The sequence below is a fragment of the Numida meleagris genome, chromosome 11 (genome assembly GCF_002078875.1).
Source record: "Numida meleagris isolate 19003 breed g44 Domestic line chromosome 11, NumMel1.0, whole genome shotgun sequence".
Taxonomy (NCBI): Eukaryota; Metazoa; Chordata; class Aves; order Galliformes; family Numididae; genus Numida; species Numida meleagris.
Window position 1 is genome coordinate 4,982,835 of NC_034419.1, and position 24,153 is coordinate 5,006,987.

Here is a 24,153-nt window from a genome sequence, read left to right on the forward strand (position 1 = left end):
CTTGTATGAAATATTGCCGAATGAGCTGAAGTGGGTTTACATTCTGAGCTGTCCATATCAAAAATGGGGCGTGTGGTTTGTGCAAGAAGCCCAGCTGTTGAGTTCGGCGTTAGTTTGCAACTGTTGGGCTGATCCCGTAGCGGCTTGGCTGCTCTGAGGAACGCTGCCAGCCCACCTGTGAACGCCTGGGGCCGGCTGTATTGTGCTGAGCAGGGGGCGAGCAAGAGCAACCGAGTGCCAAACCTCGTGTGCTGGGTTTCTGCTCCAGAGCTCTCTGTGTATTTAACCCCGTTACTGTAGCTGGAAAAACATCTCTGATCCTATTTGCCAGGCTTGTCTGTATTTCAGAGTCAGCCGGATGGTTACGCTCTCCAAATCAGCGGATTTGAACACGCGTACCCGCGTTACTGATCAGCTAACTGCGTGCACAAACAGCGGCACGCCAGCGGCTGCTCTCAGACCTCGCGCTGCCGCTCCGCGCGGCAAACGCCCGGGACTGAGCGCCGCGAGGCCGGGAGCGGGACCGCGACCGCGGGGCGTCGTGCCGGCCGGGTGCGCGCGGCAGCGCTCCGCAGAGCAACTCGGGAGGCGAGGCTGGGGCGGGCGTGGCGGCTCCCGGCGACGAAGCGCTGCTTGGACCCGACCCGCGGTAACGAGGGCGGCGGCCGAACCGCACCGCCCGCCCTCAGCGGGCCCTCGGCGCGGCGGTCACGCGGGGCCTAGCGGAGGGCTCCGGGCTGCCCGCAAGCGGGGCTGGTCTCGGCGCGCGGCCTCAGCAGGGGTGCCCGCTGCCCGCGGCTCTGAGCTGGGTGTGGCTGCGCGCCGAATGCGCTGCCAGCTCCGTGTGTTGCTTGGAGACCGTCCCTCGGTCCGACAGTTAGTCCACTGGGTACGCCGAGTGCTACTTTGAAAGCGTTTTTGAAATGGGAGTTTTCGCGCCGAACGCGCTCATTCTTGCTCCTGTTATGGTTCTCGTAGGGATTTTTGTCCATTCTGCACAGCAGCACTAAAGTAAGACCGTTCTGTTTTGCAGTCTGTGAGCCAGCTGTCTGGCTGTGACATGGCACAAGGAGTAGAAGTGAGGGGGTGAGGAGATGGAGGAGAGCGGGACAGTGCAGCTGGCGGAGCAGGGCACGGCCTGCGCTGAGGGCCCCTGTGGCAGGCCGGGCCCACACTGCGTGCCCTGTGTGCTCACCGTCTCGCTCGCTGTCCCTGCCTTGGCCACACGTAAGTACTTGGCGCAGGTTTGCCTAGAAACCCTTTATTTTATTACTTTATAAACCCGTCTAGCAGAGTCTGCAGTGGTTTAAGGAGATCGCGTTAGAGAAGATGCTTGTTGGTTTGGATTTCTCTGGGTAGATTGTTCAGGAGAATGTCAGTGGGACATGGGAGCATTATATCGTGGGGTGACTGCAACCGGTGCCTGAAAATCTCTCCTGACAGCCACTCCTCAGCAGCCACAGTTACTCAAGTTGGCAATGTTAGCTGGTGCTTATTTATCAGTCACTGCCTAACAGTGAAAATTAACATGTATGCTCAGTTTGGATAGTTAAGAGAAGGAGTGTCTTGTTAGGAGAAGGGAGCAGCTATTCAAGAGATGAGGCATGGTTCTCCTGCGGCACTGAGGTGTTGGGTTACAGCAGGAAGAGGTGCGTCCAGCCTTCCCCCGGGCAGCTCTGCTTTATGCGTATTGTCAGGGTGGCAGGACACGTGTGCCTTGGGAGCTGCAGGCACAGGGTGGAGGGAGGAGTTCCTGGACTTCTATGGGCCCTTCTGGCAGTTAAACCAGAGTAAGAGCTGTGTGGTTGGTTGGGCACTGGGATCAGGGTTTCATGTTCTGTGTTCATCATTTTGTTGTTGTCACTTTTTAACTCTTTTCTGCATTGATCAAATGGCAAAAGCATTGTTTTTTTTTTCCATGAAACTATCATATCTGATCACATATGACACTTCCAGATAATTCTCATATTTTCTCCAGAGCAAAAGCCAAAGACAACCAATCCTCCTGATAGGCAAGGAAAGAGAGCTCAGGCTGATGAACTGGGAGCTGCACTAAGAACGAAGCGTTGCTATCACATTGAGTACTTCCTTTTACCAGATGATCTCGTGCCTAGAAAACTGGATTTGGTGGTGTTTGGGATGGCTGCAAAGCTATTTGCAGAATCTGATTCCAAGGTAAAGGATATCATAAGACTGGGTAATCACAAGCCTTGAATATGGGATGCAGGGGAGTGTTTTCCAAAGGGGATTGTTCAATTTGTATGTTGTTCTACAAGCTGCTTAGGCTTTATGTGCACAGACAGACTTGGAAATAAAATTTGAGGGTAGAAATTTATGCTCCTAATCTAGATCACCAGTAACTTCTTAGATTTGTAATAAGAGGTGGTTGTTTCCAAAGTGGTTTTTATAATTCAAATAACCTACCAGAAAATAAAACTAATTTTCAGCAGATTATATCTTTTAAGTACAAACACAGTAATTTAGTAATTTGAAAGCAGATGTACATTACATTAAAATGAAGAAAAAAAATGAAAGTTATGCTCTTGATCTTTGTTGGGAGGAAGATGATTTTTAAGGCTCTTGAACGATGTTGCAAATGTCTTGTTTAGACACATCTAGATAAGCCCTTTGCATTCAAATCCATGAATCTAAACATTGGATGTATTGTTCTGAATTCACCTTAGTTTGCTGAGAAATTACTTCTTAAAAAGTCAGTGCTGAAATTGTCAGTGCTGAAAATAATTGGGGGCACTGTTGCTTTTAAGTATTATATGTTATTCTCAGACCGTATCTGGATAATCCTATTAAAGATAGCTTAGATGACTCGAGAGTTAATTCTGTTTACCAAAGTCATAATGACCAATTATTCATTTGAAAGTTTGTTGCATTTTTCTTGTTAAAAGACAGTTATGAATGTGTTACTTACTGTTAATGAACACGTTTCCACTTTTTGGTGAAAATTCTGCAAGTAGAAAGAATTAAGTATGTTTTTGGAACTGATGATTCTCTCCATTCACTCTTGCACACAGTTTCTTGTAGTATTAGTCTATTAATTAATTGTAGAACTGTAGTTATGCCTCAAGTTACCCAAGAAGGGAAGATTGAACTTAAAGTAAGCCCAGATTTTTGCACAGTTCACAGAACTTTTAATGCAAAGGCACAATTTTGTGGAACAGGTTTCTGAAATGAGTTCAGTAATTCCCTGTAGGAAGCATGAATCAATTTAAAAAATTAATGAAAGTATTTGCTGGCCAAAATCTCTTGCACTTTTGACTACCTAGTCTTTCCTCATTGCAAATAATCAATCAGCAATGAATGAATACAACCTAAAAATTCTGTACCTTTTGTAAGTACTTAAGGTGTGATAGATAACATGGTCAGATCTTTCTCTTGCCAGCTGTGTCCACCTTTTAAGTAGGTAGCATGTAAGCAGACTTAACATTTTTCACAGAGCTTATGTACTTATGTAACAAGCCACACAATAGTATGGAGAGGCTATAGTGTAAATAAGCTAAGCCTGTAGCCTGTCTATACTACAGATAAAAGCAATCTGTATAATGTACAGGTGTTTATTAAATGCACACATAGGTTTACCATATGAATATATAGGTATATTGTTTATAGGGCAGTCATGTTAACTGTGTAGCTAGTGTTGCTGAAACATGAATAGCTTGTAAAAGAGGCATAGGAAATGCTATGTTCTGAAGTTGAAATAGCAGAGGAGGTAACAGTAGTTGAATAACAGGGACTCATCCTCTGAAGCTGGAAATAGTTCATTGGGCTGTGTTCTCTGTGGTAATATACTGATACTTAATTTGTTAATGCATAATGAGATACCAGTAGGGAGAGAGAGTGGAACAGTCAAGAAAAATACGGAAGGCATCAGAATGGATAAATGTAAATAAAAACAGCCAAGTTGAGACTCTATGCTTGTGACCTAACAGAGGAGCACATTGATGTCAGAAGTCAAAGCTGTACTGATGCATGAGCTCCAATTTCATTGTAATGAGGAACTGTGCGTGAATCTAGCTATTGGCATTGTATATATGTGGCCGTGCAAAAGATTACATTTATAATGATATTAAGAATAACATTCTGCTTTTCTTTCTTGCGTGAATATTTACTGGCTTTTCCCATCAGTGGGAATATTTTCACCATATTGTATATCTTCCTATTCACAGAGTAAATTTGATGAGATCATCTTGTACTGTATAGCCTGAGGCTTTGTCTTTGCATGACAGTCTTTCTTATGGGGCACTTTCATTTGCACTGCTGAGTATCAGTCTGAGGTTCTTGTTTTTAAAAAAAAAAAAAAAAAAAAAATTGCTCTTATGAGATTGCTGATTGAAATGTGTTATACTGACAACTCTGAGTGCTTACCAGCATTCATGTTACATCTGAAGTTTAGTGCTCATGTTTTCATTTGTAAATACCTGTTTTAAAGTGTCTGTGTTAGCTTTCCTAGCATTCCATTCTGCCATTGGTGTATGATGTCTTGCTAAACAGCAGCCTAATTGCTGGTCTTCATATCAGACATTAGCTTGGTAAGAATGCTTTGTCTGAATTTGGCAAAGTGTGCTGACACAACAGGGGGGTTCGTGTAAGATCTAGCATGAGTTGGAGACATAAAAAACATACACTTGAAGAGGAGTGGTGATGGTGGTCAGCATGTGAATTTAATTCCTTCTATTCTGATGAACTCCCATGAAGACTTTCATCTTTGTTTGAATAGATTATTACGCCATGGCTTGAAGATGACCAGATGTGGATCTCGTGGAACCATAATACAAATGTCGATGTCACTAACGAATTTCTAATAAAACTAAGAGATCATAAAATAACTTTAAAACTTTGGGACACCAAGGACAAAGTTTTCTCAGAAGCAAGGCTTGGTAAACCAGACGTTATGTCGTCAACAGAAAGAGATGCAGAGGCTGCTGGTAAGTCTAATGCACACAGGTACGTTTTCAAATATCCCTTGAATCTGTGATTGCCCCTATTGCTAAGTTACTGATGAGATTGTCTGATACTCATACGTTATTCCCATTAAAATAATTCTAGCTTGTTGGTACTCTGAATGCTTTTGTTTCTGAGAATTCTAATGGCAGAGAAATGTAATTGGGTCTATCATCTGAACCTTTGTGAATTGAGGAGTTACTTGAGGCCACTGGATACTAATGGTAGTAGTGAATATGCTCATTTTCCAACTTTTATTTTTGGTTAATCTTTCTGTCCTGACAAGAGGTGGAGCTTGTACGGCTGTGTTTCTATGCTGTGAATTTTTCTGTTTCATCCATCCCTCTTGTTACCTCCCACAACCTTGTAACTTGAATCTATGGCTAAACTTTGGCCATGCTAATTTGAAGGTCATGGTGTCAAAAACATCTGTCTACTCTGCAGTTGAGCTGATTTTCACTAGTTGATTTACTAGCTCAATTAATGTAATTAGAGGACAGAGACCTTGTTAGAGCTCTTATGGGCATGTATGAAATAATACATACCAGAGAGCTAACCATGAGATAAAGTGCATAGGAAATAGGGTATCCTTCATTCCACAGATGTGGAATTACTATTAAAATTAATTTCACTATTCAAATGTACTTAACAGTTACAGCAGTCTACTAAGAAGTTTTCTCTTTTCAGTGGATAGAGATTTGGTGATGCTACAAGATCTCCAATACCAAGTAATATGGGCTTGGGTTTCTTTTTGACTGAACTAATACTAATAAATATTTGCTCAGATACAATGGGCTTTGTGAGTAACCGCACTTTGCGCTTGTGTTTGTGAGATAGACTGAGCACCTCAGTAACTGCTGTTGAGGAATGGAAACTTGTCTGTAGTTCTTTCTTTTCTGATCAGCTGCTATAAAGCTTAGCAATGGGGGAGGGGAAGACAATGGATTAAAAGCTTTCCTTCCTGAAGTTGCACTGATGCAGGAGTCTGTGTGGAGAGGTCCTATGCATCTTGCTGCCAGGGCTGTTTGCCTTGTGGGCAAGCCCAGTATTCTGGGGGCTCTCACAAGCCTCGCCTGCCCCAGTGTTTTCCTCCCAGTATGCATTGTTGAGGGAGAGCGTTCTTCAGTGGCTTTTAGGTAATGCTGTGCTTTTCATTTCTGTGTGCCATGGGAAAATAGTTACCCAGAATTTGAGTGGCCCAAACAGAATAAGCAGAAAAATCAAGGCCTTTTTTTTCCTTCTCCTGATAGGTGGGGTGAAACACACAGTGCTGCTGCAAAGAAAATTGTTTGAAGGGAGTCAGCCGGCACCCAGCTGTACAAAAACTAGAGGAGCAAAGGAATCCAAGGCACAAAAAGAGTCTTCTGCCCTTCCCATCACAGGTATAATATGACAGCTGGAACTGGCTTGTGGGCTGGAAGGGAGAGGGGGAGTAAAACTGACAACCTGAGTAAAGGGCAAGGAGGAACAGGGCTGAGGGTTGTACTGAACGGTGTGCTGCAGGAAGACTGAGGATATTACAGTTGGAGTGTTTTTTTATAGCTTTGGAATAAAATTGGGGCACAAAGGAGACGTAGCTGGCTCATGGAAGGTTTCTGAGGGACACTAGAAAAAAGTGTTCTGGTTCTGCTGCTGCTTCACGTTTATAAGTGCTTGTATTAACATCTGGAACTTTGACTGGGACATCAATTTCTGGATTTTTACTGTTTCTCAGTTGTTGGTGGCCGTCTGAAGTCCAATAGTGGAATGTTTTGTTTCCTTCGAACTGCTAGTGCACGGAGAAGTATGAAAGCTTATTCCTGACACTGGTGGGATCCTGATTTTATGGAGTTCAGTGATCTGGTCTTGCCTTGCGCTGGCTGAGGAATTGCCGCAGTGCTGCGGGAAGTAAAACAGTCTGGTGTTCAGCCACGGCAGCACTCGTTAAGCAAAGAAGGGGAAAAGTTCTCCATCTAGTGGCAGTGTTGTTTGCAGCCCTATCTTAAATACCCTTCTGCTAGTCTGTCTGTTTTGGGGCCTTACTGAGTCCCTTGACTGGAGAGCTGCCCCTGAGATTTCTTTGCACCTGGGCACTGTTGAACTGTGCAGAGTGCTTTGCTGTGAACTCCAAAAGCACATGGTATCAAAGTTTTTTTTTTTTTTTTAAACTTAGTTTTATAGTTTAATGGTGAAAACCAACAGCTATGATCTGTCTCTGTTACTTCTGTGACTTTGTTAGATCTACAGACAGGAAGTTTTTGGACTTGCCAAGTATTTAGATAGAATTCTCCAAAGGGGACTGCTGTAAGGTATGGGGGGTTCAGCTGATAATAGGACTTCCTCCTGCATTAGTATGTAATGCAACACTACATCTATCCTTCTGGGGAGATCTGTGTCGCCAGTTTCATCTGACTGTCTTTAAAATTGTTTTTAGTTTTTCTAACAATTCATGGCATGCTTCATCGAAATAGGAGCAGACGAATTCCTGGTGTAATTAGGCTGGCAGAATGCGTGTGCGTTTTGGTGGTGGTGCCATCTGGTGACAGGTGGAGAGAGGGCTGATGGACCAAATGACGTTTGAATAGGCAGTGCAGTAGGAGGTAGAGGGTGGGAACCTAGCTTCCAGTTCAGGTGAATGGGAAATGCCAGTGTTTGCCCTCAATGCTAACCTGGTATACATTAAGGAATGTTCTGAAGGTCTCTTAATGTTTTTTTCATTGACCTTTTAAAAAAAAAAAAAAAAAGTGTGCTGTTGGGTGTACACCTACTTGTGCTCTGTAAAACAGATAAGTAGTAATAATTTCTCAGTATCCTGTTTATATAGCTAGAAACCTAATATTCCATTGATCCATCGTTGCTTAATTCCTGCTAGTGGCAAATTTTACTCTTTATTGTGTGGAACTTATTCAGCTATTTAAGTGCATATTTTTCTTGCCACTCATACCATGTTGATTTGCTCTAATCTCTCTGTAATTAAGACACGTATCCTGTAATTAAGACTGATATGTTGTGAGGTTAAATGTTGAGTAATTAATGCTTAGATCTGTGAACGTAAACTGTTTTTCTATAATTAAATGACATCTGAAGCCCGTTAGTTATGGTATACCATGCTCCTGGTATATATAAACACTGAGCAAGTATCAGAGCACTTCTATATGTTGTGTAACATTCCCAGTGTCCAGATCTCTTACTTTTTTTTTCTCCCTAATTTGCTAGAATAGCTATTGGAATAATTTATTGGAATAAGCAAAAATAATGCATGATTTCTTATGGATGCATTAAGATACACTATTGACATCAGTGCCTCCTTAAGTACAGTTAGGACATTTGCTGCTAACAAAATACTTGGATACATCTCATTTTAATTGCTTTTAATTCCTAGTTTTGTTTTGAATGATAAACTCCCTGGGACTTTTTTTTCTAGGAAATTAAGCTCGACTTAATTTCCTTAATTAATTTCTTTACTTAATTGATTTGTTTTTCTGCATGCTCTCTCAAAATCTGTTATTTTATTTTATATACTTTAAGCTTATTCAGACTCAGCCTTGACACGAAGTCAAAAATTAAAAGCGTGGTTCTAGGTTACAAGTACAGCTTGCATTTTTATGCTAGAGCTTTACAGGTGCACATTCTTGGTCTTATGAGACTTGTCAAAAGTAGACATAGTAACAAATTGAGAACTTGTTTTACTTCCACAGAAGAAACTGATCAGAGTGGACTAGGAACATCTAGTTATGGTTTACTGCATCCTTCAAAGACAGACTCCCTTACAGTGAGGTAAGAATGCTACACTTCCACTGGAGAATGTTCATGTGCTCTGAAGATGCATAGACTGTAGATCAGTGCATATGCATGCTATGCATAGACATAGTTGAAGAGGCGTAGCTATGAATCTGTATTGGGTCAAAGTCCTCTCTAAGGTGATATAGACATGAGGTGATTTTTCAAAAAGAAGTGAGATAAGCCTGAGTTTATAATAGTGTTGTAGCATAATTCCGTATTTATCTGTTTAATTTTTAGGAATGATTAATCCTTTTGATCTAACAAATAATTTAAGAATTTTCAGTGGTAAATTTCTGACAATCAACGTACAGCTTTCTGAAATTAAAGAAAAATTAGAAGATTCAAGACTTAAGCTATAGCGTTTTTGAAAAATCAAAGCTTTTCTCAAGTATTGTTCATAATGGAAAACTTTATGTCACTATTGCTCTTCCATATACCTAAACATTCTTAATTCTATCTGTATTAAGAATGATGTTTCTTTCCACCTTCTTGTTCAAAGAACTATTATTATTGTAATGATCATCCCTTGTGGAGGACTAGTGAGTTATCTGACAAGCAGCCTACGCTTACTCTAAAAGCAAATTTGAGATTCAGAAAATTATATTTTACCAATTTTACTATTGGCAAGGTCTTGCTGATCTTTTGAATACCTGGGAAAGAATCTTCTTTTCTAAAGAGCCATTTTCCCTTGTCACTCCCTTTATGTCAGAAGTCTACATCAAGGAAGTACTTCAGTCTCATGGCCTGATATCTTTTATGCCTTTTCAGTGTGCAGTGCAGAGATTTCCAGCCAATGCACCAATAAATTCCATGCTACCTCCATGAACCCCAGAGTATGATTTCCTTCACCTACTCCTGACATCTGGAGGTTCCTGTCTATTGTGATGGTTTCTAGGGCCTTAGGCTCTTTGCTTTGATTTTCTTTTATTGATGCAAACAAAACAGCCTTATTTTTTTTTTAGTGGATATATATATATAGTTTTTAATTTACTTTTAAAACCACATTTTTTTTATTTTGATTTTTTGTTTATGTGATATTTGCAAAAAAAACAGATCTGTGGGTAAGGCCCAAGTTCTGGAGCAGAAAGCAGCTGTTCCTTCACATAATACAATTTCAGAAGAAGCTGGGAAAACAACCAACAATGTGGGAATTCTGATGTGTCAAACAGACAAGGCAACTACCTTTAATGGTAAGTTCTGGATAGAATTATGGTCTAGGGCTTTTTAAAGATAAGGGGTTCTATTTATGTGTTATTTAGGAAAAAAAAAATTCAAGATTAGAGAAGTGTGTGTTACAAGACCTGTGTTTTAGTCTCTGCTTTCTGTGTTTCTTTAAGAGCAAGTTAGACTTTCAGTTTCCTTAGCCAGTAGCATAAAGCAGGAATGTCCATGGTCCTTTTCCTCCACTTCAAGTGTTCCAGGGTCAAATGATGGATATTTGCAAGGAATGTGAGTGTGTAATGATTAATTTTCAAATGTTTTGCAAAACTTATGTTGTAACAACTATTACAACTGTGAGATTATCAAGCTGTTATTTCATATCCCTTGTGTTGCTGTTGCCACTAGAGGCCAGGTTTTCATCTGTGGTTTATAGTCCATATTTACTTCCAGTCCTTGTTCATGCTGTTAAATGAAGAAACACAGCCTCACTGACAGATATTTTGCTGTCTCATCTGTAGCCTATGATTGACTAAGGTCCTATGAAAGATGATAACCACAGCCACAATGAACACTACCATACATATTAAATCTCCCATGTTAAATGTCATCCTTGTCTGGCAAAAAAACTAGCAGGGTGTCACAGGGTTCCAGCTCACATTATGCCAGTACACATTATGAAAAGGACATTTGCTTATCAACAAGCATCACTGAGCATGAATGATAACATTCAGTCCTAGTTCTGTCAGGCTGAGTGAATGCACCAGCAGTGTCAACCAAATCTTTACTGGACAACTATTCTTCTGGTTGGGCAGAACATCTGAAGATAAGAGTTACATAGGTGGAGGCTGAGGCTAGTTCTGCTTTTATTGGTTGGGTAAAGACTGAATGTGGGTGAAAGGAATTTTAGGAATAATTACCATCAGAGTAAATTGTGGATATTGATTAGTTTGCCTTCACGATATCCTTGGGATTTAAAGGAATGGCAATATTCCTGTTTTGTGGGCTTGAAGTTAAAAAGTTGAGGTTTCTGGAAACAGTGGCTTAGTGACATATAAGAATATCATTTGTGTGTCATAATACATATGTGAAAGGGAAGAACAGTAAGGTGGCAAAGATAATTCTAATCTTGGTAATTCCGTGAACGTTGAATGCCTGCTGTTGTAAATTTACAAATTTTTGTAGAGATTTCGTATAGTAAAATACAGTGAACTGTGCAGAGGAGTTGTGAGCACACTGAAATACTAGCCTAAATTGGTTTTAAAGTGTAGAATTGACATCTTTTTCTAAGGGAGCGTAACTCAGTGTCATCCACCTACAGTAATTTTTGAATTGTTTCTTTAATTGCAAGGAGATATTTCCTCCTTCCTACTCAGTCTAACCCAGCCTTTTACCAACAGGTAGAAGAGATTCTGGTGCTAAAAAAGAACCGGGTACTACTATGGCAAATAAATGCAACATTGCTTCACTGCAGTTGGGTCTCATGCCTCTCCTCTCAGGTATTCTTCTATAAGGAAGAGGCAGGGAGGGAGCAGCATGTGAGATGTGCTGCCTGCCTCTGAAGCACCTGTGCTGCTGGATCTGCCTGGTGGAAAATGAGCGGTTTAGTTCTAAGTTCTTTTATGCTCTTCTATTAAGAACATGCTGGAGATAGGATGTCAGTCAGAAGAAGGTGGATTTGTTCTGTGGCTTTCTGACTGTAGCTAGATTAACATTATGTTGTCTTATTTTTGTGCACAGTGACTTTAATCTTTCTGTGCACGTAGACAGAAATGCCAAGGTGTCATAAAGCATGCAACTTAGCTGCTAAGTATATATGGCAGAATTTAACATTCAAAAACTTTTAAAGACTTTTGAAAAGTCTCTAAACTGTTTTAATATTTATGTGAACTGTACATTTGCATCTTCAAAGTGGTAGAAAACTTCAGAGTGCTTTTAGCAGTTTGCCAGTTCTGGCACTGTTTTAGATAGTATTTTCTTCCTCACTGCAAAAGGTAAATAATACATAAAGCAGTAATTATTACTTTTATTTCAATACAAATTCAGTGGAGTTTTTTAACTAATTTAATCAAAGATTGATGCCTCGATGAGACAATTTCTCTAATGGTATTTCATCTTGTACGTTTAAAGGAGAAAAATCGGTGATCAGTCGGCTGGAAGAAAACAGTCCTATTCTTCTAGATGCTTATGTGTCTTTCACTGTAGAAACACCTCTTCTGTCTGAAAGACAAAGACATGAATTGAATCCACTGACTATAAGGATTTATTCAGCTACCAGCCTCCCAAACACACCTATACCAATAGAAGTGCTACAGGTAATGTGTACCACTGCTTCTTTCTGAAGGAATTCCTTCATTACACTGAAGTAATGTTGCTTACAAAACGGGCATGGTTTTAAAGAGAACTTTCCTTGTTGGCAGATATTTGGGTAATATGACTAACATTTCCTGGAAGAGATGTCCCCAGACTAGTGCCTATGTCTTGGAGGCACTGATGACAAAACAGCAATCCTTGTATTTTCCAGGGGCAATAGTTTAAATGTAGTCAGCATATTTTTATTTTTGAGCAGTGAATTTTGAGTAAGTTCAGTCACTGTGCTATATTGTTTGAAACCATATGCTGACAAGTCAGTACCTGTTGATTGGCTCATTTAGAACAGCTTCTGTGTTGAAAGTATTATTGAACTTAAAGTGAATGCTTTACATCTTTAAAAAAAGGTGAGAACTGTAGTTCAAGATTGTTTTATTGTTGTTTTTATAAAAATAGTTTAATATTAATGTCAGGAACTACATGTTGCCTTGAAAGACATACTTTGTACCATGAAGTACATCCTCCCTTCATCCTGTACAATAAAAGCCAATTATTCTGTGATGTTAAAAATGAAGTGGGAAGAAATTAACACTTAAATTACATTTCTCCTTTTTTTTTTTCCTGTAGAGATTGTGTGTTCCTACCTACTGCAAATACAAATTTCACAACTTTCCAGCTCATCAGACTCATGGACAAATCCATGGAACTCATGTCTACTTTAAGGATGTTAACGTATATCTAACAGGAACAATGAAACCTGGGGAATTACAGAGGTATCTTGGAGGTCCACCTTTGGAGATTGAAGTCCATGATCGGGATAGGAAGATGGAAGGCAACCAAAAAAACCCATGTTTATTTGGGGAGGATCAAGCTGATGAAAACCTGGGAAAGGTGAGGCTCCTTGCTTGCAAATCCACAATCTCTAATTCTTTTACAGAGAATGAAGTGTGGCATCCACATGGGGTGGCTAAAGTAAGTCTAACTGATCTGTTGTTGGGTAAAAAGTACCTGACTATTAGTGCACCCATTCACAGCTGTTCAACTCCAGATACAGCTGCTTTCAATAAAGAGGACAAAAAAAAGAAGACAGAATCTGTGGATACTTCTTCCCTATTACCTATGGGACATTATCTACAATCAGACTCACTTTTGAAAGTACGAGTTGAAATAGCAGTGCCATTGAAAGTGCATGAAGAAATTGATGATGCTCAAGTGACAGATTGCCCATACAGTTGTATAATCTACATTTTTGACTACAATAATTCATCTTTATTACATGATTTGGTGGAAGAGATTACAGAAATCAATGCTAAAGCCCTTCAGCTGGACTGTTATCCTGTACACAAAATCAGAATGACTCTTCCTACGTTAAAACTGAAAAGTATGTTTGAGAAGGTTTCTGAGTTAGATATTGTTACTGGTTTTCACTTACTGGATGGAGCTATTCATCTCTTTGTCTTGGAGGGATTAAAAGACAAAGCCATCAAGAGACTCTGGGATAGACACTTTGAAAGGTAAGTGTGAAGTTTTCATCAATTATTTCCTTATTGTTGCTTCTCAAAGTGAATTCTGCAACTTTATGTAAGTGGAAGAGAGGGTGACGAGAATGATCAATTGGAAAAATGAAATCTTTAAACTCTGATTTTAAAATGAGATTATAGTACTTCACATTTTGAGGATGCATCTGCACAGTAAAGGCAGTGTAGTTTACAGAAACTTAAATGATGCGCAGACAACATACCTGACTTCCATAGCACAGGTTGTCTTAGCTTACTTGACATTGCATACATTTACTTGGAGCCCCGTGCTATTTGTGTTGGCCAAATATCTGTCCTAATTTTCAGTGGGCCCTACAAACATACTTGCAGTTGAATTTGGCCTGGGGACAGCCTGCATGTAACCTGTCATATATATCATTGTTTGCTAATACTTAATGGGATCTGAAACCTGTGAGGAAGCTGGAACTCAAGCTGTATTTTTCCTTTATGCGTAGGAGAAAATGTGACAAATGCAAAATTGAAGTTTCCCTTAAACTTCATGGTTAAAAAATAATCTTTTTTTCTCACTATAACGTTTTTTTGAAGCTTTCATTTTTGTGTGTGTGCAGGTCACTTCATTGCACTTGCTTCTCCCGTAGCAAACAGTTTCAGTATCTCTTGTCAGTGCTAAGCTGCAACTTTAATTGAAGCTTTGTTTTACTGCTGCAATATGAATTTTTGTATTCTAGCTGAAATATTTAGCAAAAGCTCTTGAGTCAGGCTGTTAAGGAGCACAACATGGATGAAACTGAGGTGAGCTTCTTTTCAGATCTCTGTGTGGTTTAACAAGAAAATCTGTTCAACTCATTCATGACAGAAAGGTTTTTATATTTCCTTTCTAACTTTGTCCACAATCATTTTTTCAGAACAGTTTGCGAAGTGAAGGCTGTAGAGTAAGACATTCAATCTGAAGGACAAAAGGCAGTTAGTTTCATGAGAGGCAGTAACTGTGCGGCAGAACTGAGGAAACCTGAGATATGGGCTGATGGTTTTAACCTTGTCATTGGTGTTCTCTGTTACAGGACTTATAGACATGAAGATGGACAAGTGGAAATACTATATAATTCACAACTGTCTTTCAGTCAACGCCTGTATACAGACCTGGAAGCAATCTTTTATCATTTCCACCTCTGTAAGCCCCTCTTCAGTATAGTGAAACAGCCTCTGCTTTATGTCAGAGGAACGGTTCCTTGGGCATGTTTCCAAGCCTTGTCCAGGTATGACTCTTCTAGATTCATAGTCAAGAAATTAAGAAGTGAAATATTATGGAGGGAGAGTGAATATTTGATATCAAAAGTAATAGTCTTTCATCTTTTCTGTGATGAAAGCAATCTGTGGGTGTGATGAGTGATTCAGATTTTAGATGACTTACAGGTGAGCATATTTTACTAACTACTGATGTAATGGTAACTGGATATTGGTGAGCTCACTTTTTCTGTGGGCAGGAATTCGTACTTTCTTTTTTTTTAAAGAAGAGAAACCTATCAGTGGGATAGTATATTGGAACATGCCTGAATATAATGCAAACAGAAGAAATTCTGGTGTCAGAAGTATCAGCTGGGAAGGGTTTAATTCTCTAGGATGAAAACTGATCAAAACAAGAATAAAGGTGAGGCAGAGGTGATTTTAGTGATGTTTGACATAAATGTGAGTCATGCACTAAAACCAGCATGCATGAAGGAAGTTTGCTTTATTGGCCCACTAGGCAGGGAATAGAGGCATTCAGCAGCTAATAATTAGTCTTGTAGCTAATTCTAATGCCAATGACATTCCTAGACTATTCTTAATAGTTTTAATGAACTGCTAGTCTTCTGTATCACTGCTGAATACTTGCATACCTGAGCTGACCTGAACTTGTTAATAAATAGATAGTTAAAATTGTGTAGTTCTTTCCCCAGTAATGTTAGAGGTAATGCTTTGATTGCCATAAAGTTTTTGTAAACTAATGAACTGTTGATGTCTGTTTGTAGGCTCAGTTACCTCTGTCACAGCAAGAGGCTGAGGGATGTTATTCAGGGGGATCTGCTGCCCTCAGCAGAAATGATCACAGCACTGAGTCAAAAGTATGGAGTTCCATTAACTGATGAGGATCTCTTCACTCGGAAACCTCCTTTACTCTCACTTTCCTCTCCTGATACACCACCAGGAAATGTTCGCAGAGGGAAAAAGGCAGTATGTTCTTCATTAGACAACCACAATGAAAAGTATGTGCAGTGGAAGAAAGAAATAGCAGGCAAATTGTCTTTTGAGAGAAACCATATTAAGGTGAGTTGTTTGTAATGTGCAAGAGGCAAGTCTAATAGCTGTAAAATTTCATGTGCTTAATTAACGCCTCCTTCTGTTGAAACATTAGACTTAAAAACTTCTCTAAGGTATTTGTAGGTATTGTACAAACACTATTAAGAATTGTAGGGTAGTCTTATTGTGCAGAGTTACTGTTTCCCAAGGGGGAAAAAGCAATTGTACTGCTTACAAGCAAATAGAGGAGATAATGTGAGTGGGAAGGAAACTGATGGATTATTTAAAGGATTTAGCAACCTCTTTTTGAGATTGGTTCCTATTTTTGTTTGTCCCTTTCTTCTCCATAGCTCCCCCAGTGCTCATCAACCAGTTTCATATTCTTGTTGATGTTTGGGGCCAGGCCAGCCAAGCCCATGTAAAATTTGTGCTGCTTTCTCTTGCGCTGCAAAATATTTACTTGTGTTTAGACAGCCAGAATGGTGAGTTGAATAAAACCAGCAGCTCCAGACAGATCTTTTAAATTTAAAAAAAAAAAAAAAAAAATACTTCAGTAATTTTATTACCTCTTCTGGCTTGTTACAGGCGGCCATCTGCCCCTTCTGTTGCCTCAGGGAAAACATGTTGAAATTGAAAACCTCTTCTGTTCAGACAGACATCCAAGAAGAGATGTCACGCATGTTTCTTGGGAGTCTGAAGTGGCTTTCTTTTTGAGTATGTTTCTTAGCTGAGGACTCCTGCCATCCCATGGTTTGTGAAGGGTGGTTTGGAATGGTTTTAACACAGAGGTTCTTGATGGAAAGCTGTGTTCCTTTGTAAGGGTACTGTCCTGGAATTACTGAAAGTCATTTAATTTCTAAGTGTTTCCATTTTCACTTTTAGTCTGCTGTTAGAGGGGTATTAGATAAGGCTAGAGAAGAAAACAATCTTAAGTAACTATTCCTGGTAGTTGTGTTTGTAACACCATAGGAGGGTGCAGGCAGCAGCACTCCTTGGTCTGAACATTCTGCGTAGATTAAATGTAGGGTAATTTTGTTGTTCATTTCAAGTTTGCAGTCTTCTGAGTATATGTGCTTAAACCAGTTCCTATTTTATAAATGCTTTCAATCAAGAGGACAATAGAGGGACTGGGAAGTCCCCTAGAGATTAAAAAAAAAAAAGGATGAAAATTCTTTTTAAATAGCAGGTTTGATTCAAAAGTGTCTATATATATTTTTAGCTGAAACACTGAACGTAGTAGGGAGCTTTTAAACAGTATACTGGGGAAGTGATATCCAAAATGCAGTGTTACTCTTTTGCTGCAGTTACCTATTGTGGCACAGTCTGAATTCAAAGCCATAATTACAATAAACACAGTTGGAGAATGTTTGCAGGTGAATTAAAAGATGTGAGGGTTTAATTACGCTACGTCAGCAGAGAAATTTGAGGAGTTGTAATGAATATTGTTACTCATGTACGTAACTATAATTGCTGGGGTTTTAATGGAATCATAGAAATGAAAAAACAAATTGTATTTTATTTGATGAAGACCAGCATCAGCTCTTCAGAGCAGTGATTTAGGTCTGTAAGCAGAAGTAAGCACTGTGCTGAGTGCTTGTCTCCAGTGCACTGCCATTAGTCTTGCAGTGTGTCATATGCAAGGATGAAATGAGGAACTATGCTGTAGGGAAAAAATGATGCTATTTCTCTTTAATGCAGTCTTCTTATGGAGAGTTTTATTAATGAGGAACTGTTGTGCACTATGTGTATGAATACCTACTTTTTTTCTACTTTAGCACTTCTAAAAGCTTTTAATGTTTACAGTATTGTTTGCTTGTTTGAAATACTTTTGTAGTACTCTAAATTCCCAGTTCGGACAGAATTCACACAGTATCTCTCTTTGCAGGCTAACATTGATGCTGTATGCCAGCTTAAAGGAAAGATGAAAAAGCCAAAGTTGGAAGCTTTCAGGATTTCTCCTGCTGATGGCAAATCTGTTTATAACTACAGCTGTCAGAGCCTGAATTCTGCAGAACTTGCAAAGAAGCATCTTTGCCAGGAAATGGCAAAGGTGAACTGAGGCACGAAAATGGAAGAGCTTGGATTGCTGTGTATAGGGCTAAAAAAGAGAAGAGATTCAATAGGTCCCCAGGATGACTTCCATCTTAGCACACAGGATTGGAAGTTGGTGCCCAGAAAGTGGTGTTCCTTCTTGCTCTGTAGAATTCTGCTCTTAGTGTTGTCCATTGAAGAAGAGGCAATTTGGCTATGTGACTCGGGCTCTAATTTTGATTGTGGACTTAGAATGGTGACCTCTAAGTGATTTGAGGAAGGTATCTGAGAACGTACTTGAAGAATCACATTTATCTGCTTTTCTCAGAATTGCTGGCTTCAATCTTAATAACAAATGCTGTTTTCCCCTCCACTGGAGGAAATTACTGTAGCTCTGTGGAAAAGTTGTTCATGATATACCAATGAACACAAATAACCTAAAATTACCTTTTAGTAACCAAAAGTAAATGGAAATAATATTAAAGATATTTCTTCCAGCCTTGGATCATAATGTAATGAAATTCAAAATATTTTTTTATTACTTAATGATGACTCTTTTCTCTGTATAATTTTCATCTACAATTAAGATTGTAGATACAACTAATTTACAATTGATCTTCAGGCCTTAAGTAAAGAAATGGCCCTGGTTCTGTACTTTTGATTTTTTTCCTCTCCTAGCAAAGGGAAGTTTACATTGCTTTTTCTTATTTTTATTTTTTTTTTTAGGACCCAAAAGCAAGATTCACTTATTGTCATGAGTATCTTTCAGCCATGCTTGACCCAGTTGATGTGGTTGCTGCCTGTAAGGAGTCCTTTGCAAAATCCAAGAGCATGTGGCTGTCACCAGATGGATTTGTATTTCTTGGATTTAAGAGCAGCATTGAAAGCAACCTGCACCCTCGGATGCCTGCTGAGGCACGTGTGGAGGAGTTAAGAGAGGTAACAGAATACTTAAATGGACAAAGAGAACAGAAGCATTTTAGGAGACCTGAAAGATGACTGCTTTAGCATTTGGAATTGTGTCTTGTGGGGTACAGCCCAGACAAGCTCTTCTGAGGATACATCTGTGTTTGCAATTGGTGTATATCAGAACCTAGCTCACCCAGGCAGTGCTTTGTTTGGATACACAAGTTGTGCTCTGAATACATACAGAAAACCTATTTGCCAATATTATTAATGGAGTGCATTGTGCTTTACATGTAAAAGTCAGGGTCTAGCGTCAAAAAAAAAAAACAAAAACAAAAACAAACCAATTATATCCCATGATGGATGGATTCTGGGCTGTTCTTCATGAGCTGCCACTTTAACTGCAGCCTTCCTTTCTGTTTCCACATTCCCTCTCTAGTTATTTTGCCCCCATCTTTTATTTGTGGTTTGTAGTTCCAGTTTTATTAGATGTTTTCTATCCGTTTCTTGCTGCCCTGTGTCCTCCCTTTTTTCTCTTGCTCATTCTTTATTGTTTAACTTCTCATTTTCTGCCTTTTTTACTGGCTATCAGCTTGACTAGCTTACTCTTCCCTGTTCTGGATGGTCTTCAGCATTCGGCATTGTGTCCACCCAAGCACGTGTGGTCTGCAATTAGATGATTTGTATGTTATTTAGAATTGGCAAGTTAAGGAAATAAAGGGAATAGAACAAATTATTATTATTATTTTTTATTTATTTTGTGCAGGATCAATAAGTTTTGCAAAATTAATTGAACACAGTCATAGCACAGAGTGGAACAGGCTGAATGCTTGGAGGGTTACCTGTCAAAAACTCTGTCTTTCAAGAACGTGTACATGTTTGTTTAATTTTCAGACTTTATTTACTTTTTTCCTCTACAAATTAAAATAGTTTCTCAAAAAGGTTAGAGTATAACTGAAGTGAAATTGGGAAAACAAATGCTTTCTTCTAGTCCATGACATTGCCGAATGAATCTTCCCTCCAGAATGAAGGGAGAGAAGATTCACTGTTCAAGAGTCACAGAAGCAAGTTAGTACAGTATCATTCCTGTTGCCTTTTGTTGAAGGTAGGGGAGAGGAGGGGAGCTAAGCAGTACGGGATGAAGAACTTGACAAGCTGAAAAAGGAGCAGCAAAAGAGAGAGCAGGCTTCTTAAAGGGGTTCAAATTTAATTTAGAAATGGCAGGAGAATGCTCTGTGTGCTAACATGGAGCCGGTGCTGGCACGAGGCAGATGGAGCTGGGACAAAAGGCACATTGACTTCGATCTCTACAAGAAGCCACCCGAACTCCCTGTGACAGCAGCCTCACTGACAGGTAACGTTGTTAATTAGCTACTAACAAAGCTTTTAGCTTGATGACATACAGTCTTGAAGCTTGCTCAGTTCTTCCATTAAGGGAAAGGAATGCAAGGAGGTTTACCAAGGACACTAACGGACAGCAAAACTGTTCACCCTTGAGCATACGAAGCATTAGAGGATGTAAGAAAGACCTCAACCATAGTCCAGTTTTTTACACATCCAGTCACTTAACTTCTTAGCTTTAGTTCCTCTGTGTGCAGTATGACAGGAAGGTAAAGAGCCTTCTTGTCTTTTTCTTCTGTAAAGCTACTTCTGTTGGCTGCCTGCTCTTCCTTTGTATGGATTGGTAACAATCAGCTGTTGCTGCCGAGGTCAGACAAAGAGCTACATCACAGACTGCAAGTAATACCAGCAAATGAATTCAGAGGGGGCCCAAGATGAGCCAGTTAAATCCTATCAGTGCTATCATGACAGCAGCCTGTAACGTGTGCCTTGGTGAGGTGGTCAGTGTATGTATCTGCATGTTTTCCCACAAACAGTGGAAGAAAAAGTTGCATTTAATTGTGACAGTGTTTTGAAAAGCTTACTGTGTGTTTCTTTTTGCTCAGAACCCAGTGAGACTTACTGGAATGCTTAAGAGCAGAAAGTAATAGATTTCTCATAATGAGTAGAATTGTCTTTTACAACTTTTCTGCTGGCACATTTACCCTGTAAATCGTAAAACACTTGAGCAGTGCAGTTCTTCTCAATTGTTTCGTACAGAGAAATGCTTCTGGAAGTAGACAGGATTAATTCATGCATTCATGGAAACTACAGGACTACAAATTGTCTTTGCTGTGAGGCACCAGCCGTTATTCTAGTACCAGTATGATTTGTTGTCTTTGATTCCTTGTGAGAAAGGTTGTTCATTGCAATAGCAGGCTTTTGGCATCCTTTTTGCAAGTCAGAAACTTATCTTTCTCATCTACAAACATCTGCTGTTTGTGTTTTTGTTTTTGTTTTTTTTTTCTTTTTCAATCTGTTTTGGCCTGGTGAAGATGCTACTCATCTTGTGCAAACTGCATTTGATGATACCAAGCTGAAGGTTCACCGGTGCTCTGCGGCAGCTGAGTTACGTACACATGGGCCAGGAGCCAGTTCTCAGCTGCAGAAGCTCCAAGGACTTCTGAAAGATGAGCCTCTGAAATTCTCACTCAGGAAGCCAGGACTAATTTTGAAGGTAAAGGGTAACTATCTCTGGGTACTGATCTTGGCACCTACCTTTGTACAGCAGCATCAGTCTTGTACTTTATGGCAGGCAGATAATGACACTTAATGGAGCACAATACTTTCTGAAGTAAAAATGTGTTAAATTGATGCTGTTAAGAACGACCTGACTCAAACTTATGAAAGTCTTAGGAAACAATCAAACAGGACACAAAATTGTTATTACTATTTATTTCTTTGCTTTGGTCGTCAGAGACAATGGAGTATAGGGGAGGATTCCAGTTAACTAACTTGCCTGTCAGTGTGCAGAGGGTGAGAAAGGAAGAATAACTTTTGGCCAGCTGGCTTAGCAGCTTTAAAAGGGACTGTACTGTCCCAATGAAATCTGGGGGTTAAGGGACTTGTACTGGCTGCATGCCAAGTGTCTAACCCTGTGCTTGATTGCTGTAGTGCTCTATAGGCTTTCTGAGCATTGCATGTCAGCCTGTTGGTGCAAAAATCACACACAGGCACCTCAGTTTTGGAAGTCAAAAGGATTTGTGCTCATTAATATGAAAAGCTGTATGGGTGGCCTGCATCTAACTGTTCTTTTGTTGGCTGAAGCATAGTCAGTGCTTGTGTGTAAATGAATGACCAAAAAAAGCTTGCTTTTAAAGCTCATTTTGATCAAGGGGAATGAAATGCTCTGTTGGCTACAAATGCTGTAGAAAAACAAATGAAGAAATTATGAAAATGTTACTAACAAAAAGAGAGATGCAGCTTGTGAGTCTACACCCTCTCCTCCCCCTCCCCCCACCCTTTTAAGATAATATTCTAAATACTAGGTCTTGGATTAAATGGATGTTCAGCAGCAAAATGCCTATCCTTAGTTTAGTGTCAGGCCTTGAAATGAATGCTACTTTGTGCTCTGCCTTCTGCTTTGATTTGGCTCCTCAAACTATTAAACTTGTCCATCTTGGACTCTGTTTTCTGTGCTTTTAATGCACAGCTTTTTTTTTTTTTGCAAGATTGCATGTAAGTAGTATTATTAGTTCATTACATAATTTATAGCTTGCACTTTGTGACATTCCACTTGACCGTCATACTTGACTGTCATAGCCCAAGTTTCTTAAGCATATTGTAAGGCTTCCTGCTGAAGTCCATAGGAAGATGTCTTGTGTCACAAAATTCTTGCCTCATTTGTGAGTTTGCAGTACCTAACAGTAGTCTACTTTGTGAGAAACAAGCATGGAGGTAGGGGGTAAGAAGGAAGAGGAGAGAAGCTTTCCAGAATAAAGCATGTTTTCTTGCCCTAGCCTATCCCAGCCCTGTCAGTGCTGGACAGTCAGCCCTCTCAGAACAGTTCAGAAGTCCTGCCAGGAAAGAAGAGGAGCATTTGCAGTGGCTTCGTACCAGGCCTTCAAGACCACCACAGCCTGAAGTGGAATGGGAACATTATCCCATGTCACAACAGAGAGCATAAGAAGTTTGAAAAACTCAAAGGTGCAGATTTCAAGTAAGACAACCTAATTGCTGGAAATAGCTCACGTGCAAAAAGGGCTCCCACTGTGTTGAAGGCTCCCAAAACTATTTAAATGGTGTATGTCAGGAGTTACAGGATGCAGGCATTGTAATAATAAATTACTAGGTTGATCAGTTTTTAGAGTGTATCTAAATGAAATCAGTGACATAAGAGACAGGTGGTGGTGTTCCTGGGAGGCTGTCCTTTCAAGTCTTAGCCCTGTAATTAAGGAAGTGGGCTTGCCACTGGTCATTATTTGCCCTGGATGTCACTGTGCATTACTGGTGTAGTCACAGACATGAGTTTTTCACAGTACTGTTAGAGGCACTGTCTTTTCAGCTGCATGTTTCACTTGATGGTGAAGGATAGTCTGCTGCCTGTCTAATGTAAGAAATACAAAAATTATTATTCATTCTGTTACTGCAGAACAATTTTATAGGTTTAATTAAACTCTAGAAATATGAAGAATTTCATGTTTGACCTTTCTAAACTACATTATGAGACAGCACATCTAGCATTAACAAGTAAATTTTAGTTATTATCTATCCATCTCAACTACATATGGGATGTAAAGTGGTTTAATGGGTGTACTATTTCTTACTGTGGGAAATAATTTTTGTCCTTGATTTCACAATCAAATATTCAAAGATACTGACGTTTCATTTCCTTGTTCAGTACCTGCAGAACTGTACTCTTGCAGAATGCCATTCTTGTTCTAAGTCATGCTTAATGCGGTCAAACTTCAGCCTTTTCAATTTGTGAAATGATTCATTAGCTGTTATGTCTAACCCGATATTCTAGTAGGTTGAAGAGCTGACTTAAAAGTTGAGCAACAAGAATAGAGTAAGTCAGTCATGTGGGCATACCAACTAACTGATACATGTAGCAAGCTCACTGGCTAGTAGAGTAAATTCAACAGATTCGGTAGCATTTAGTGAACTTCTTAATATAATGGTGTTGCAATTGTTCATTCAGAAATTTGTGCATTACAGAGATGCAGCTTAATCTGAGTACTTTTTTTTATCATTCCAGTTTACTTTGCTATAAACAGTCAATGTACAAGAGGGACCACGCAGCACACAGATGCAGCACTACCTGTACGCAACAGGAAGACCCTCTCTGGGCTGATATTCTGGACACAGGTAACTCAGTGAATACCAGAGAATGTGTACAGGACAAAACTGGTTTGCTGAGCTAAGTGAGGGGTAA

The 24,153-nt window shown here is 39.7% G+C and overlaps 1 protein-coding gene across 1 annotated transcript; it reads left to right on the plus strand.

Moving 5' to 3' along the window:
• Window positions 1,269-24,142, plus strand: KIAA1257 (KIAA1257 ortholog). Its single transcript, XM_021409649.1, has 17 exons — window positions 1,269-1,790; window positions 1,979-2,175; window positions 4,733-4,940; window positions 6,207-6,338; window positions 8,634-8,712; window positions 9,772-9,908; window positions 11,277-11,375; window positions 12,007-12,191; window positions 12,814-13,700; window positions 14,747-14,941; window positions 15,695-15,989; window positions 17,848-18,012; window positions 18,720-18,932; window positions 20,115-20,253; window positions 21,275-21,456; window positions 22,739-22,938; window positions 23,977-24,142. Exons 1-17 carry the CDS (start codon window positions 1,598-1,600, stop codon window positions 24,140-24,142), a joined length of 3,672 nt encoding a protein of 1,223 aa, XP_021265324.1. The 5' UTR covers window positions 1,269-1,597.